Consider the following 13,118-nt stretch of genomic DNA (forward strand, 5'->3'; position numbering starts at 1 on the left):
CAAAAGTTTGTTTAATTAGAGGCCAAAATGCCACCTTCCGCCATCTAAGAACTGAGTAGTGCCAATACTGTGTGGGTGATGGACCCAAAGTTTTATATTCGGACAGTGGGAATGTGGTTGAAGAAAGGCAGTGATTGTTTTTAACAGGGTAGCTCCGAGTTTAACACAGTTTTGTGTGGGAAGAGATTAGCAACTTTCACAGCTATTTAGTAAGAAAATGGGAAAGAACCCTGAAAAGTGCGGGGGGGGGGCGGTTAGGGTGGTGGTCAATAGATCCTGTAGGAAAAGAAGTGCTAAACTGGGAAAGAGGTGTGTGTGTGGGGGGGTCAGTTCGCGGCGTTTAAAAAACTGAATCATAAAGGACAACAAGCAGGGAAGCCTGTAAGGGGTTGTGACTCTATCCCCGCCCCCCCAATTTTCCACCAAGGGTAACTGTAACAGTGCGGTGGAAAAGTCTGGGGCTGAACCTATATCTCACACACGTGAGTGAGCGTGAACCCGCGCGCGCGCGCGCACACACACACACACACACATATATATTCCCTGATGGGGGTGATCTGTGTGGCAGAGAGTGGCGGACGTGGGACTTCGGGGAGGCTCCGGAGTCCGGAGGCAGCAGACTGCTCCACAGGGCAGAGGGAGTGGGAGAAACCCGGGATCGCGGGTCACAGCTTCATCTTCTGCCCCTCGCCTTGCGCCCGCCTTCGAGGCTCGGTCGCCCCCCTTTCACTTTCGCGTCTGCGTAGGTGTCTGCCCCGGCTGGCGCGAGGGCGCGGGGGCGCGCGGGGCGGCGCGGGGGCGCGCAGCGCTCGCGGAGCTGAGGGGGGAGGGGTCCTGGCGCTGGGCCCCTTCCTCAGCTTGCTCTGCGGAGGCACCACCGTCCGCATCTCAGCCGCTGTCAGAGCTAGGGGACCGGTCGCGGCCGCCGCTCCTCACCAATCTCCCCACACGCCCCCACGCGCAGCCACCGGTCCTTCCTCGGCGCCCCCCCCCACGTTGCGGGTGGGGCAAAGGCGCCGCAAACTCGAGAGAGGTGGAGAGGAGCAGCCTCACTGGGTGGGCGGCAAGGGAGCACGAAAAGAAACTTTTCACTCCCGCCCCCCGCGCGTGGTCCCCAACCCGTGCCGCCCCCCGCGGCTGGGGACTGCACCTGAGGCCGGGGCGCGAGCTCAGGCCCAGACTTTGGGAGGACGTGGGAAGTGGTGGAGGGAGGGTTACGTGCATTGGGGGTTCCGTTTTCCCTCGGCCTCCTTGCCGCCGGGGGCCAGGGTGAGAGGGCAACCAGCCACTGGCGCCCCCATCCCGATTTCCCACCAGCCGGTGGCTGGACGCTTTGCAGCCTCCTCCCGCTGCTGAGGGTGTGACCCGGGGAGGGGGCCGCGGCGCCGCGGGCTCCCCCTGCGGCCGCCCCCTCACATACACACAGACACACACGCTCCGCCGCCGGAGCTGTCACCGGCCACCCCAGGCCCGAAGAGGGGGCGCGGAGAGCCGCGCTGCGGGGCTCAGGCGTGGAATCATCCCGCCGTACTTCCCGGCTTCCAGGGCCGCCGCCGTCAACGCCCGGGAGACCAGCAGCCCCGGGAGAGGGGCCCGCTTGAGGCCGGGCCGCCGCTGCTGGGGGCGGGCGGGCGCCCGCGTCCCCTTCTGCGCGATTTGGCGCCGCCGCCTCTCCTCCTCCTGCGGGGTAACAACACTACTGATCTATTGCTCTACCCAACGTCAGTAGGGCCACTGCCGAGATTATCATCCTCTCCATCCTTACCGCCGATCTGCTAATATTGGACTTGCTGGTGGCGGCGCCGGCGGCGGCGGCGGCGGGAGTCTCGCTGCCCTCACCCCCACCCTACCCCCCCCCGCCCCGCGCCCCAGCTCCCCCACCATGTCCTAGAAAAGGTGAGTGCAGCGACAGTCACTTTGCGCTGACAGCGGCGGGAGGGGGCCCGGGGAGCGCAGAGGCGGCCCTGGGGAAGACAGGGTCCGCGTAGAGGGCGCCGGTGGGCGAACCGAGGTGGGCTGTGGGCAGGAGACCAGGTGCCCGCCAGGCCGCCTCCGGGCAGGGGTGCTGGGCGACAGGCGAGCGATCGCGGCGGTTGTCCCTGCAAAATCTAACCTAGATTTTACAAGAAGCTGAGATCCAGGGCAAGACCTACCCTCCGTAAAGGAGGTAAAAACTTAGTAAAAGAGACACGTCCATTCCCTTAATAATGAATAATTTGTCAGCGCAGGCTGAGCCGCCGCCTCCTCGCCTGCCCGGGCGCTAGCTAGGTTCCGGACTCCCCTCGCTCCTGCCTGCCGCCCGCGGTCGGCCCGGTGCGATCGATGCCAGGCTGCTTGCCTGGCCGGGAGAGCGCGCGTGACGGCGGGCCCCGCGGGAAAGTTGGGACACTTGGCTGGGACTCCCGGCTGCAGGGTCCCGGGGGCCGCTCCGCGCAGGGGACTGCTGAGCACCGGAGTCGCCCCCGCCGCCAGGGAGTTCCCTACCTGGAGCGGCGGCGAATTCGAGTCTTCCTGGGTTCGGGGTCTGGAATCCCGAAGCTTAATTACTGTAAAGAGAGGAGGGGCCTTTGGGCACAGACAGGTTGACCGCCCCCCACCCCACCCCCCCCCCGCCCTCCGACTTTGGCGGGTGCGAGGCAAGGGTGAGGCTGGAGGCTGCACAGCTGCCACCACCGGGCTGCGGGTCGCCGAGGGCCGGGGGACCAGATTTAGGTGTGTACGTCACTGGTGCTGACTCCGGGCCAGCCGGGAGCCCAAAACGGAGCCTCAGACGCGGAGTCTCAAAGTCCTTAGAAATCAAAGTTAAAGAAGCCCTTCCTTTTGCTTAGTAACTACAGCGTTTGGGTGGGCGAGAGGAGAGTCGAGATGGGGGCGGTTGGAGGGAAACCGAAATTTCTTCTTGCAGACACTCGATCCTTAGAAAACACTGATTTCTTCCCCCTCCTGTGTGTTTCTCCCAATTATGTGCACCCCTCCCACCCATTATAAAGAAGTGAATATCCTCGATGGTAAGCTTTCAAATTGAGCTAGTGGAAAAATCCAATACTAAACTAATAAATGCACCAACAAAATCATAAAGGAGAGCAGCAGCTCTTGACCCTGGCACTTTTTTTTTTTTTTTTTTTGATGGGGTGGGTGGGAGAGACGCTGCGTTTAAAGGGCTTTGGCTGCACTGAAATCACCCGCTTTTCCTGCACGGTTAAAACAAGGAAATTCAAATCGAGTGGGAACGTGATCCTCTTGCTCGCTGTTAGCGACGCTGCGGCTGCTCCGCTGAGAGGTAACTCGCAAGACCGAGGAAAGGGGCGGGGAGAGGAACCTTAGGGGTCGGGTAAAGCCCACTAGGAGTCCTCCCCTGCGCGCGGACGCTGTGGGCGGTGCCTGGGCCAGGGCTGCCGCTCACCTGGCGCTGCAGGTGGAGAGCATGAGGGACCAACACCTTGACTGGATCTCGGAAAAACCGACTTCTTCCGCGTCACCACACTTTTAACGTCTTTCCAGATAGCCTGAGGTCAGCCAGGAGGAGAGTCAGGTGGGCGCGAGCAAGTTTGGGGCAGTCGAGCGAGAGGGGCGGGGGGCAGCGTGTGGAGGGTGCCTAGTGCCCAGTGTCGTAGCTGCCGCCCGGCACCTCAAGCGCCCGCCGTGGCTGCGGCTTTAAGGGAGCTGCCGAGTCTAGGCTGTGTCGCAGCAACTTTGTATCAGTCATGTCGCCCTCCTGGTGACTGACAGCCGGGATTGTCCAATGAGAAACCCGCCTGGCTTGTGCGGCGTGGAGCCTTGCTTCCCTCCGGGCCAATAGGAAGGGCTCAGGGGGGCGGGATAGCAACCTGAACTTTATCTGGACATGTGACCACCCCGGCCCTGGAGCTGGCCCACTCCCCCTCCGGGCTTTCGCCTGCCCTCTTTCCCTCTCTCCCTTCCCACTTCGCCAGCCCTGGCCCTGGCCCTGGCCCTGCCCCCTCCTCTCCGCCCCTCCGCGCCCGGGGTGTCATTGGACCGGGGAGACGCAAGCCAACTTCAGGCTGCTCGGAGGAAGCCCGTGCAGTCACCTGGGTGCAAGAGCGTTGCTGCCTCGGGCTCTCTCACTGCAGGGAGAGCGGCACTCGCTGGCCTGGATGTGGTTGGATTTAGGGGGGCTCCGCAGCAGGGGTGTCGTGGCGTTGGCGAGCGCTGCAACAGGTAGACGCCGAGAGACGGACCCCGGCCGAGGCAGGTGTGTAGGGGTGCGCCCGGGGCGCCGCTTGCCTGACTCGGCTTGCGGCCGCGGCGCGGGAGCGTGCACTTTGCAGGGAGAAGTGGCTGCGTAATCCGGAGGCACAGTCAGTATGGTGCTGTGTGCTTGTTGTTTTGTTTTGGTTTTCCACTTTTTACCCCCTTTGGCCGCCAGAGGACTATTTTGGGAAAGTTTGGCCACTTTGGATAAATGCCCTCTAACGAGCAGCTTTCAACCGCCTTTGGCAGTGGGAGGTCTACCTCCCTTCTCTTTCCCCAAGGATGAATTTCGGATCGTTTTCCTTATACAATTTTTTTAAAGGACGTTTGAATAATATTTCTTTCCTCTATCAATTGCGGAAGCACCCAAATCTTAGCTGGAGGTGTAGTAGATAAGGGCAGTTGAAGGAGATACAGATCCTGATGCAGCCTGTAAGAAGAGGGCTCTGGAAATTAGTGCATTTCCCGTTCCCTAGTATTTATAAAACTCTTGAGAGAGGCTAATGCTTTCTGTGGCAGCAGTAGGAATTCTAAAGGCAGGGGAGAAAGGATGAAGCTTCTTTAGGTGTCATCCGTACCCTACTATACTGAATTTTAAAAGACTGGGTTTAAATCATAATGGTTTATGGCACCTTCAGTTTTAACTATTTATTATAACCTGGAAGTTAGAAAAACTTTGATAGCAGACAAGTTTTGAAAGCGGTGAATTTCTAATGCACTTAAATTGCTTTTTAACATTTGTATGGCCATTTCTTAGGTGCTGTTATTCATGGTATTTACGTAGTAATGATAACAGCGTTCTCCATCTGTGAAGTTTTAATTTTATGTTTGAGTTCATGGCACACTATCGTTGAAATGCCTGAGGATAGGAGTTTAAAAAAAAAGGGGGGGGGAGCTTTTTCCTTTAAGGGAGACGTAGTTTGGCTTGGGGATTTTGGAAAGATCAGGTGGCTTAGTGAATTAGGTGAGTGAATAGAAATCAGGTGTACTCAGTTCTAACTGGTTCTCCCGCTCTCTTAGGTGACCTTGGGCAGGTTTCTATCATTTACCTCATGTATAAAAGAGGAGAACATAGTAATAGTTCTGTAGTAGGTATGACAGAAAAATAGTTACATACAGCAAACTTTCACAGCGATGCAACCAGTGAAAATTGTGAAATTCTTAAGGTTCTGTCTTTTAAGATGCCGTATTACAGTGAAGTAACTATAGAAAATATGTTTTAAATGGGACTGTGTTTTGGGGGGTATTAAAAGTGAAAGTGTTTTCAGACAAAATACAAATTCACAAGAATCTTTGTTAGTATTCCTGAAAAAAAACAAAAACAAAACCGCTATTTCCTTATGGAAAAGCGCAATTTAACACAGACTGTAAAACATAAAAATTTTTAAGTCAGGTTTTTCCTTTGCCAAAATAGTGTTTAAGAGCATATGAATGGCTTAAGGTAGAACTTTTGTCAATGCTTTTCCTTACTTCTGTGAAATTTCCTTTATGTTTTGGGGGAGGCCATTTGCATGAAAATTAAAGGGTCAAAATATTTTTTGTCTTTGTCCCAAGAGAGCCTCTGTTATAGTTTCTGCTGTAAGGGAGACAAGTCTGATTTTATATAAGCTAGATATGTATACATGAAGTGCCTGCTTCGTCATCTAGTTAGTAACAAAAACTTTCGCTTTACCCGCTGGGTATTAAGTTCTATGAGGAGTATAATCATCAACTAGTATTTTCAGTATTTATTACTAAGTTCAGGTTAACTGAAATTCTGCTCAAGCCATGGTTATTATGCCATTTCCAAAAAGACAACCGGGCTTTCCTGGACTACATAGGAAATAAATTCCTAACCTCATCTATTTGTTTACAGAGAAGACTGATTAAAATAATGGGAACTCAGCATGAAATATTTTAATACTCCTAAGTTTTTAAAAACTCTGATCTTTAAAAATGTTTCCAGTGGAAGCCATGCAGATACTAGATGTCCTCTATCTTTTTTGTGCCTGACAGTTGCCAACCTTTATTTACTTTGTTGAGAGGTGCATTTAAAGTTGGTAGATGAAAACAGTACCTTACACAGAACTAATTTAGATTTCAGCAAAGCCTTTTGCAAATTCTTTAATGATAGCCCTGTCAATAACATGGTGAAATTCAGGCTGTTTTATGTTATTGTTAAGAGTTAAAGGCTAGCCAAACAGGACTTGGAAAGTTGTGATCAGCTGCATGATGTTAGTGATAAGGTGCTTCCTTGTAGAGTGCTTTAAGATTGTACTTGCTGGCTATCTCCCATATAGATTCTCTTCGAATCTTCATGTAGCTTCACAAGTCTGAGATTTGGCTCCTGCTTTAGGGCAGAGTGATGAAAGGCATCCCTTAGAATATTAGTAGGTGTTGTGGAAAAAGGGGGCAGTGGCCAAGTTATTTAGGGGACGCTGGAATAAAAAGAAACAGGTTTCTGCACTGTAAAACTTCTCAGAAGTTTAGCATGCGGATTTACACTGTGAAACTTCAGAAAAGCAATAAGTGATCATCTTTTCCAAAAGAACATTTGGAGGATGGATTTTTGGAAAAGGATCTGAAGATAGGGATTCTCCTTTCAGACTGTTGCTTAGGGTGGGGGTGGGGTGGGGGGAGTGGAGATGAGAAAGGAAGCTGTAGGTGGAAGGTGGGGAGGCTGGAGACTTTGGATGTCTCTGGCAAGGGGCCCTAGGCAAGGGTGACCTGCAGGCATTAGGGTAGAGGGTTGTGCAGTTTACTGAGATAGGGAATGTGGGTTTATGGACAGGGTTCAGGGCGGGAGGTGTGGGGGGGGTGATACACAGAAGATGTTCAGTTTTGAACATGAATTGACATGTTTCTTGTGTTTAATGAATTTGGACCTGAAACATCTATACCTTAGATGTGCATCTATTCAAGTTTGGTATGGGGAGGACAGAATATTCTAGGTAGAAGTAGAAGCGCAGAATGCTTGAATTTGCAACCTATGGTTACAGCTAAATGGTTTTTCAGTAAAGTAGAAAAGGTCAGTATTAGCGGTTTAAGTCCCATTTCAATACATATATACGTATGTGTGTATATATATATACATATTTCAACTTGTCTTTTATCCACACTAAATTTTTTGGCTGGCATTACCAGATAAACACCTCAACTGTTGTAATTTGATTTATTTTCCCCTGTTTTGTGTTGACTTGTGATTAGGAATTTATAGAATAATGTTCTTTAAAAGGTTACATGCTAGATTTTAGTAGTCACAAATTGACTTGATTATAAGAGCTAACATTTTTTTATTTGTACTGGGCTATCTGCTTGGGATGCAGTGGTGAAATTAACAAAGTTTCTGCCTACTGAGAACTTAAAATGTAGTGTAGAATACAGAGAAGTAAGAGATAATTAAAATAACTTAGACAATTTAGGCATTACATGTCATTATAGAGCCTTGTGATATCTATTGCCAATTTATTTAGTAGAGCCATTCTATTATTTTTCTATGTTAATTACTATAAGATCTGTAGCAGAAGAACTTCCTAGTCTCTTTTCCTGAGGGGAAGCTAGAGGGAATGGGGGTAGTGAGTGGCCAAGGGAGAAGAGGATGAGAGGCCTAAAGTAATATTGGTGTACAGAACTGCAGAAACTTCATCAGACTTTTATCTGGGTCATGGATTGTTGACACACCTGAAAGGATTTGAAAAATGCATACATAATGATTTTAGCAGTTTTGTATATTAAAATGTACAAATGAAATTTTTACTAAGAATGAGTTAATTTTCTTTAAGATAGGTTTCTTTATAGAGTGGTGGTTCTCAAAGCAGGGGGCATTTGGCAATGTCTGGAGACATTTGTGGTTGTCACAGCTGGATGTGGGGAGTGCTACTTGCACATAGTGGGTAGGTGTCCGGGATATTGCTAAACATCTTACAATGCATAGGACAGACCTTCACCACAAAGAATCATCAGGCCCAAAATGTCAGTAATGCCAAGGTTCAGATACCTTGGTGTAGAGACCTGGGATCAAATTCCAGCTCTGCCACATAGATATGTGGCCTGTGCCTTGGTTTCCCCAATGTATCATTTGGATACTACTTTAGTCAATCTCATAGGGTTTTTAGTGTGAATAAGAGGCTCTAATGTGGCATCGGATTATACAGTACATAGGATTATATAAATATAACCTATTACAATTATTTTGTCTATGAAATAAATTTATATAGAGAGCCAATAGATATGATTGTATATCTAAAAAAAAAAAAAACACCTGTGGGCTTCCTGAGGATGAGGACTGTGCCTGTTTTGTTTATCACTACAGATTCAGTGACTGGTTGTAGGCCCAGGATGTAGCACACACTTGGTAAATACTTGTTGAATGAATGAACACATAAATTGTCAGGACTCATCTCAAACTTCTTCCATTTACTGCTGAAAATAAAACTGTCTCTGCTGGAAGTCTTTATAGTAGAGGTACCACTAAGTAAGGATGCGTGTCAAAGTCCCTGCCAGCATTGAAATACGGAGAATCTCGTGCTGACATTCCCGAGCTATCATACTGCCTCTCTATGGAGTTATGGACCATCTTAATTAATCAGGATACATGAATCTTTACTTTTCAAAACTGACATTACGTTATCCTCATCACTAATCCATTTTAAGAAAGTCTTATTTTTTTAAAAAAATAATTCTTAAATTATTTTTCCTGTGATAATTCACTTGATAACTTTAATTTCGTATTGAGAAAGGGTAACATTGATTGTATTTCCGTATTGTTTTTAATAAAGCCATGTATTAGATATGGAAAGCAGCTTCCATATGCTTGAAAGACTCCAAGGTTTTGGAGTTAGAAGATTATTTTTAAACCCAACTTCATCACTTACCACATCTTTGACCTTGGGCAAGTCACCCACATCACTAAGCCCTTCCTTTCCTCCTTGCCTGCCTCATCAGTCCCCAGGATTACTCAGAATATTAAATAAGTTAACATTTATAGATAGTCTTTGCAAATCTAAAGGCTGTGTTATAGCAAACATGTTACTTTTATTTAGATGCAAAATAATTTTATATGATTGCTGCTTATAGTCTAGCTTCTGGACAAGTTATATAGTCAGTACTGTTATAACAGCACCTAAAAAGGTAACAATTTTAATGTAACTAGAAGTAATGCTTATAAGTAGAATATGTATGTATAGCTTAGTAAATGGAATTTTAGAATGTCTTCTAGAGTAATATTGCTATAAATGACTCTAATTCAATTTTTTAATATAAATTTATTTGTTAGCCATGGAGACCAAAGGCTACCACAGTCTCCCTGAAGGTCTAGATATGGAAAGACGGTGGGGTCAAGTTTCTCAGGCTGTGGAACATTCTTCCCTGGGACCTACAGAGAGGACCGATGAGAATAACTACATGGAGATTGTCAACGTAAGCTGTGTTTCCGGTGCTATTCCAAACAACAGTACTCAAGGAAGCAGCAAAGAAAAACACGAACTACTCCCTTGCCTTCAGCAAGACATTAATCGGTCTGGGATTTTAACATCTGATATTAAAACTGAGCTGGAGTCTAAGGAACTTTCAGCAACTGTAGCTGAGTCCATGGGTTTATACATGGATTCCGTAAGAGATGCTGACTACACCTATGATCAGCAGAACCAACAAGGAAGCATGAGTCCAGCAAAGATTTATCAAAATGTTGAACAGCTGGTGAAATTTTACAAAGAAAATGGCCATCATCCGTCCACTCTAGGTGGTGTGAACAGGCCCTTGAGATCCTTCATGTCTGACTCTGGGAGCTCTGTGAATGGTGGGGTCATGCGTGCCATTGTTAAAAGCCCTATTATGTGTCATGAGAAGAGCCCATCTGTTTGCAGCCCTCTGAACATGACATCTTCAGTCTGCAGCCCTGCTGGAATCAGCTCTGTGTCCTCCACCTCTGCCAGCTTTGGCAGTTTCACAGTGCACAGCCCTATCACCCAGGGGACTCCTTTGACATGCTCCCCTAATGTTGAAAATCGAGGCTCCAGGTCACACAGCCCAGCACACGCCAGCAATGTGGGCTCTCCTCTCTCAAGTCCATTAAGTAGCATGAAATCCCCAATATCCAGCCCTCCGAGTCATTGCAGCGTAAAATCTCCGGTCTCCAGTCCTAATAATGTTACTCTGCAGTCCTCTGTGTCTAGCCCTGCAAACATCAACAACTCAAGGTGCTCTGTTTCCAGCCCTTCCAACACAAATAACAGATCCACGCTTTCCAGTCCAACTGCTAGTACTGTGGGATCTATCTGTAGCCCTGTAAACAATGCCTTCAGCTACACTGCTTCTGGCACCCCTGCTGGATCCGGTGCAGCCCGGGATGTGGCTCCTAGTCCAGACACACAGGAGAAAGGTGCTCAAGAGGTCCCCTTTCCTAAGAGTGAGGAAGTAGAGAATGCCATCTCCAACGGTGTGACTGGTCAGCTTAACATTGTCCAGTACATAAAACCGGAGCCAGATGGAGCTTTTAGCAGCTCATGTCTAGGAGGAAATAGCAAAATAAATTCTGATTCCCCATTCTCAGTACCAATAAAACAAGAATCAACCAAGCATTCATGTTCAGGTACCTCTTTTAAAGGGAATCCAGCAGTAAACCCATTTCCATTTATGGATGGCTCATATTTTTCCTTTATGGATGATAAAGACTATTATTCTCTATCAGGAATTTTAGGACCACCTGTGCCCGGCTTTGATGGTAACTGTGAAGGCAGTGGATTCCCAATGGGTATTAAACAGGAACCGGATGATGGGAGCTATTACCCAGAGGCCAGCATCCCTTCATCTGCTATTGTTGGTGTGAATTCGGGTGGACAGTCCTTTCACTACAGGATTGGTGCCCAAGGTACAATATCTTTATCACGATCGGCAAGAGACCAATCTTTCCAACACCTGAGTTCCTTTCCTCCTGTTAATACTTTAGTGGAGTCATGGAAATCACATGGCGACCTGTCATCTAGAAGAAGTGATGGATATCCAGTTCTAGAATACATTCCAGAAAATGTAACAAGGTAAGTTGGTTTTTTCCTCCTTTTTTGAAAATCATGGCTTTATAAAATGTTGAAAAAGTTTTTATAATAAATTTAAACACGTTTCAGTTTACTGTTTTACATGTTTTCAGCATGGTCATTTAGTGCCCCCTCTTTTCCTTGTTGGTATAATGTTACTGCTTTTTTGAAGTAGAGAAACAAAAAATTCTTATTATCTTTTAGAAAATATTTGTGTTGATTGTGAAGGAGCATATATGGGTATCCCCTCCCCCCCCTTCCCCATTGCCTGTTGTAGGTGTTTGGGAAAAGTTTGTTTTCTCCTGCCTGTTACTATATTTACTTTAGCAGACTAGTGTTAGATGATTTTTTTCTTTAGCTGTACACTGGTTTACTAGAATTGTTTTACATTTGTTTCTTTGTGGTCTTTTTTTCCTTAGCTTTTTTTTTTTTTATTAATCACTTCATTGGTTGTGAAATATGAAATTGAACCCCAAATCTGTTACCCACGAGCTCTGTATCCTCTTTGTCCTTTTCTGGGTAGGTTAATTGTATGTAAGTCATGGTTTTCAATACAAATAAATTATTTCCATAACTGTTGAGGGCTTTTAAAGACTCAGCACATCTAAAATTACTAAGTGGACAGTCTTGCTTTCTTACTCATATTGGAAGTGAAATATGTCACTGCAGTTTTGAGTTGGTATAACTTTTAAGATCTGCAAGAAGACATACTTTGCTTACTGTAAAATATCTCTTGACTTTCCTTTTTGCAGATAGCATGTTGTATATATTTAGAAAAAAACAAGAGGCTTTCGATATGACTGTAAAGGGTGGTTCTAAGTTATACAATGAATACTTGCATTGGACTTTGCTTCAGTACTGTTTTTATTACATGGTTGTGATAAATGACCCCTTTATTGAACATATAAAGAATAGATGTCCTAGATACAGTTCTTTCCTTTGGCAGTTAGGAATATGTGGATTTGTCCCTTAAAAACTTAGGTTGTGGGAAATATGTTCATCCCATTAACAATATAGGGTTTACATGTATTTCTATATCTTTCTCCTTCTCTTCTCTTATGAGCCAAAAGCTAAAACTTTAATTCGTGCATTTTTTCCTTGTCATTGATTCAAACCTTGCTCCTCTTGCCTTTATGGAAGCAAACATTCCATTAAAGGATACGTTATTACAGTTCTTGATAGCATGAATGATCATATTCTGATACTGCCTCTCTTAAATTCTGAACCCTAATGCAAGGTAGCCTGAGATAGCATGGCTTTCATCAGAAACAAACTCAGCATGTGGTCTCCTGCTAGTGCATTGTTTTACTTTAGAGAAGGAAATTTTGCACATGATGTCGATATTTTTGTAAGTGATGTTTTTAGTGAGTTAGTATGAGGGAGTACAGCCTAGTAGTTATGAGCATGGCTGCCCTGGTTGAAATCCCAGCGTAATTGCTTTGTGTCCCTGTGCATATCCCTTCATCTCTGGGCTTTTAGTTTTCTCATCTGGAGGAAAAAGAAAAAAGAATTCTATAGTACCCATCTCAAAGGTAGTTAAGATAATTGAGTTAATTTTGCATATCATCTGGTATGCAATAGGTATTCTATACATTTTAGCTGTGACTGTTAACGTTTGATTAGTTCGCACAATCTTTAGCTTTCATATCCTTTAGTTTTGTGTTTTCTTCATTATATGAAATTACAAAATAGTTTAAAGAAATATTTTATATGTAATTGAAAGAAATATTTGTTGATAATTCTTATTAAATTCTACTCTTATTATTTTTTATGGTTAGGCATGCATCATACATTTGTCGCTACATATTTATTTGCTTTTATAGTTTTGAAGGCTATTGCTTTGGGTAATGATATTTCTGGTAGCAATAGTAGAGGTAGAGTAGATAAAATCATTAG

General features: G+C 46.2%; 1 protein-coding gene and 1 long non-coding RNA gene across 6 annotated transcripts in view; one reads left to right on the forward strand and one right to left on the reverse strand.

Moving 5' to 3' along the window:
* LOC145720099 (uncharacterized) overlaps nt 1-3,346 on the reverse strand; it is a 68,268-nt gene extending 64,922 nt beyond the window's left edge. Inside the window, exon 1 of the long non-coding RNA XR_014142826.1 lies at nt 2,485-3,346. This is a non-coding gene — a long non-coding RNA (uncharacterized LOC145720099). The remainder of the gene's footprint in view (nt 1-2,484) is intronic.
* NR3C2 (nuclear receptor subfamily 3 group C member 2) overlaps nt 1,232-13,118 on the forward strand; it is a 322,324-nt gene continuing 310,437 nt past the window's right edge. For 2 of the 5 annotated variants that reach the window (XM_081811786.1, XM_081811787.1), the window contains exons 1-2: nt 3,260-3,280; nt 9,467-11,225. In XM_081811786.1, coding sequence (XP_081667912.1) covers nt 9,469-11,225 — 1,757 coding nt within the window. In that variant the 5' untranslated portion in view covers nt 3,260-3,280; nt 9,467-9,468. Of the gene's footprint in view, nt 1,897-3,259; nt 3,281-3,414; nt 3,533-3,821; nt 4,214-9,466; nt 11,226-13,118 lie in introns of those variants that run through there. The other 3 variants (XM_081811789.1, XM_081811790.1, XM_081811788.1) reach the window with 3 other exon arrangements.

This window comes from Leptonychotes weddellii, chromosome 2 (assembly GCF_054177405.1).
Source record: "Leptonychotes weddellii isolate Sample4059 chromosome 2, ASM5417740v2, whole genome shotgun sequence".
Classification (NCBI taxonomy): Eukaryota; Metazoa; Chordata; class Mammalia; order Carnivora; family Phocidae; genus Leptonychotes; species Leptonychotes weddellii.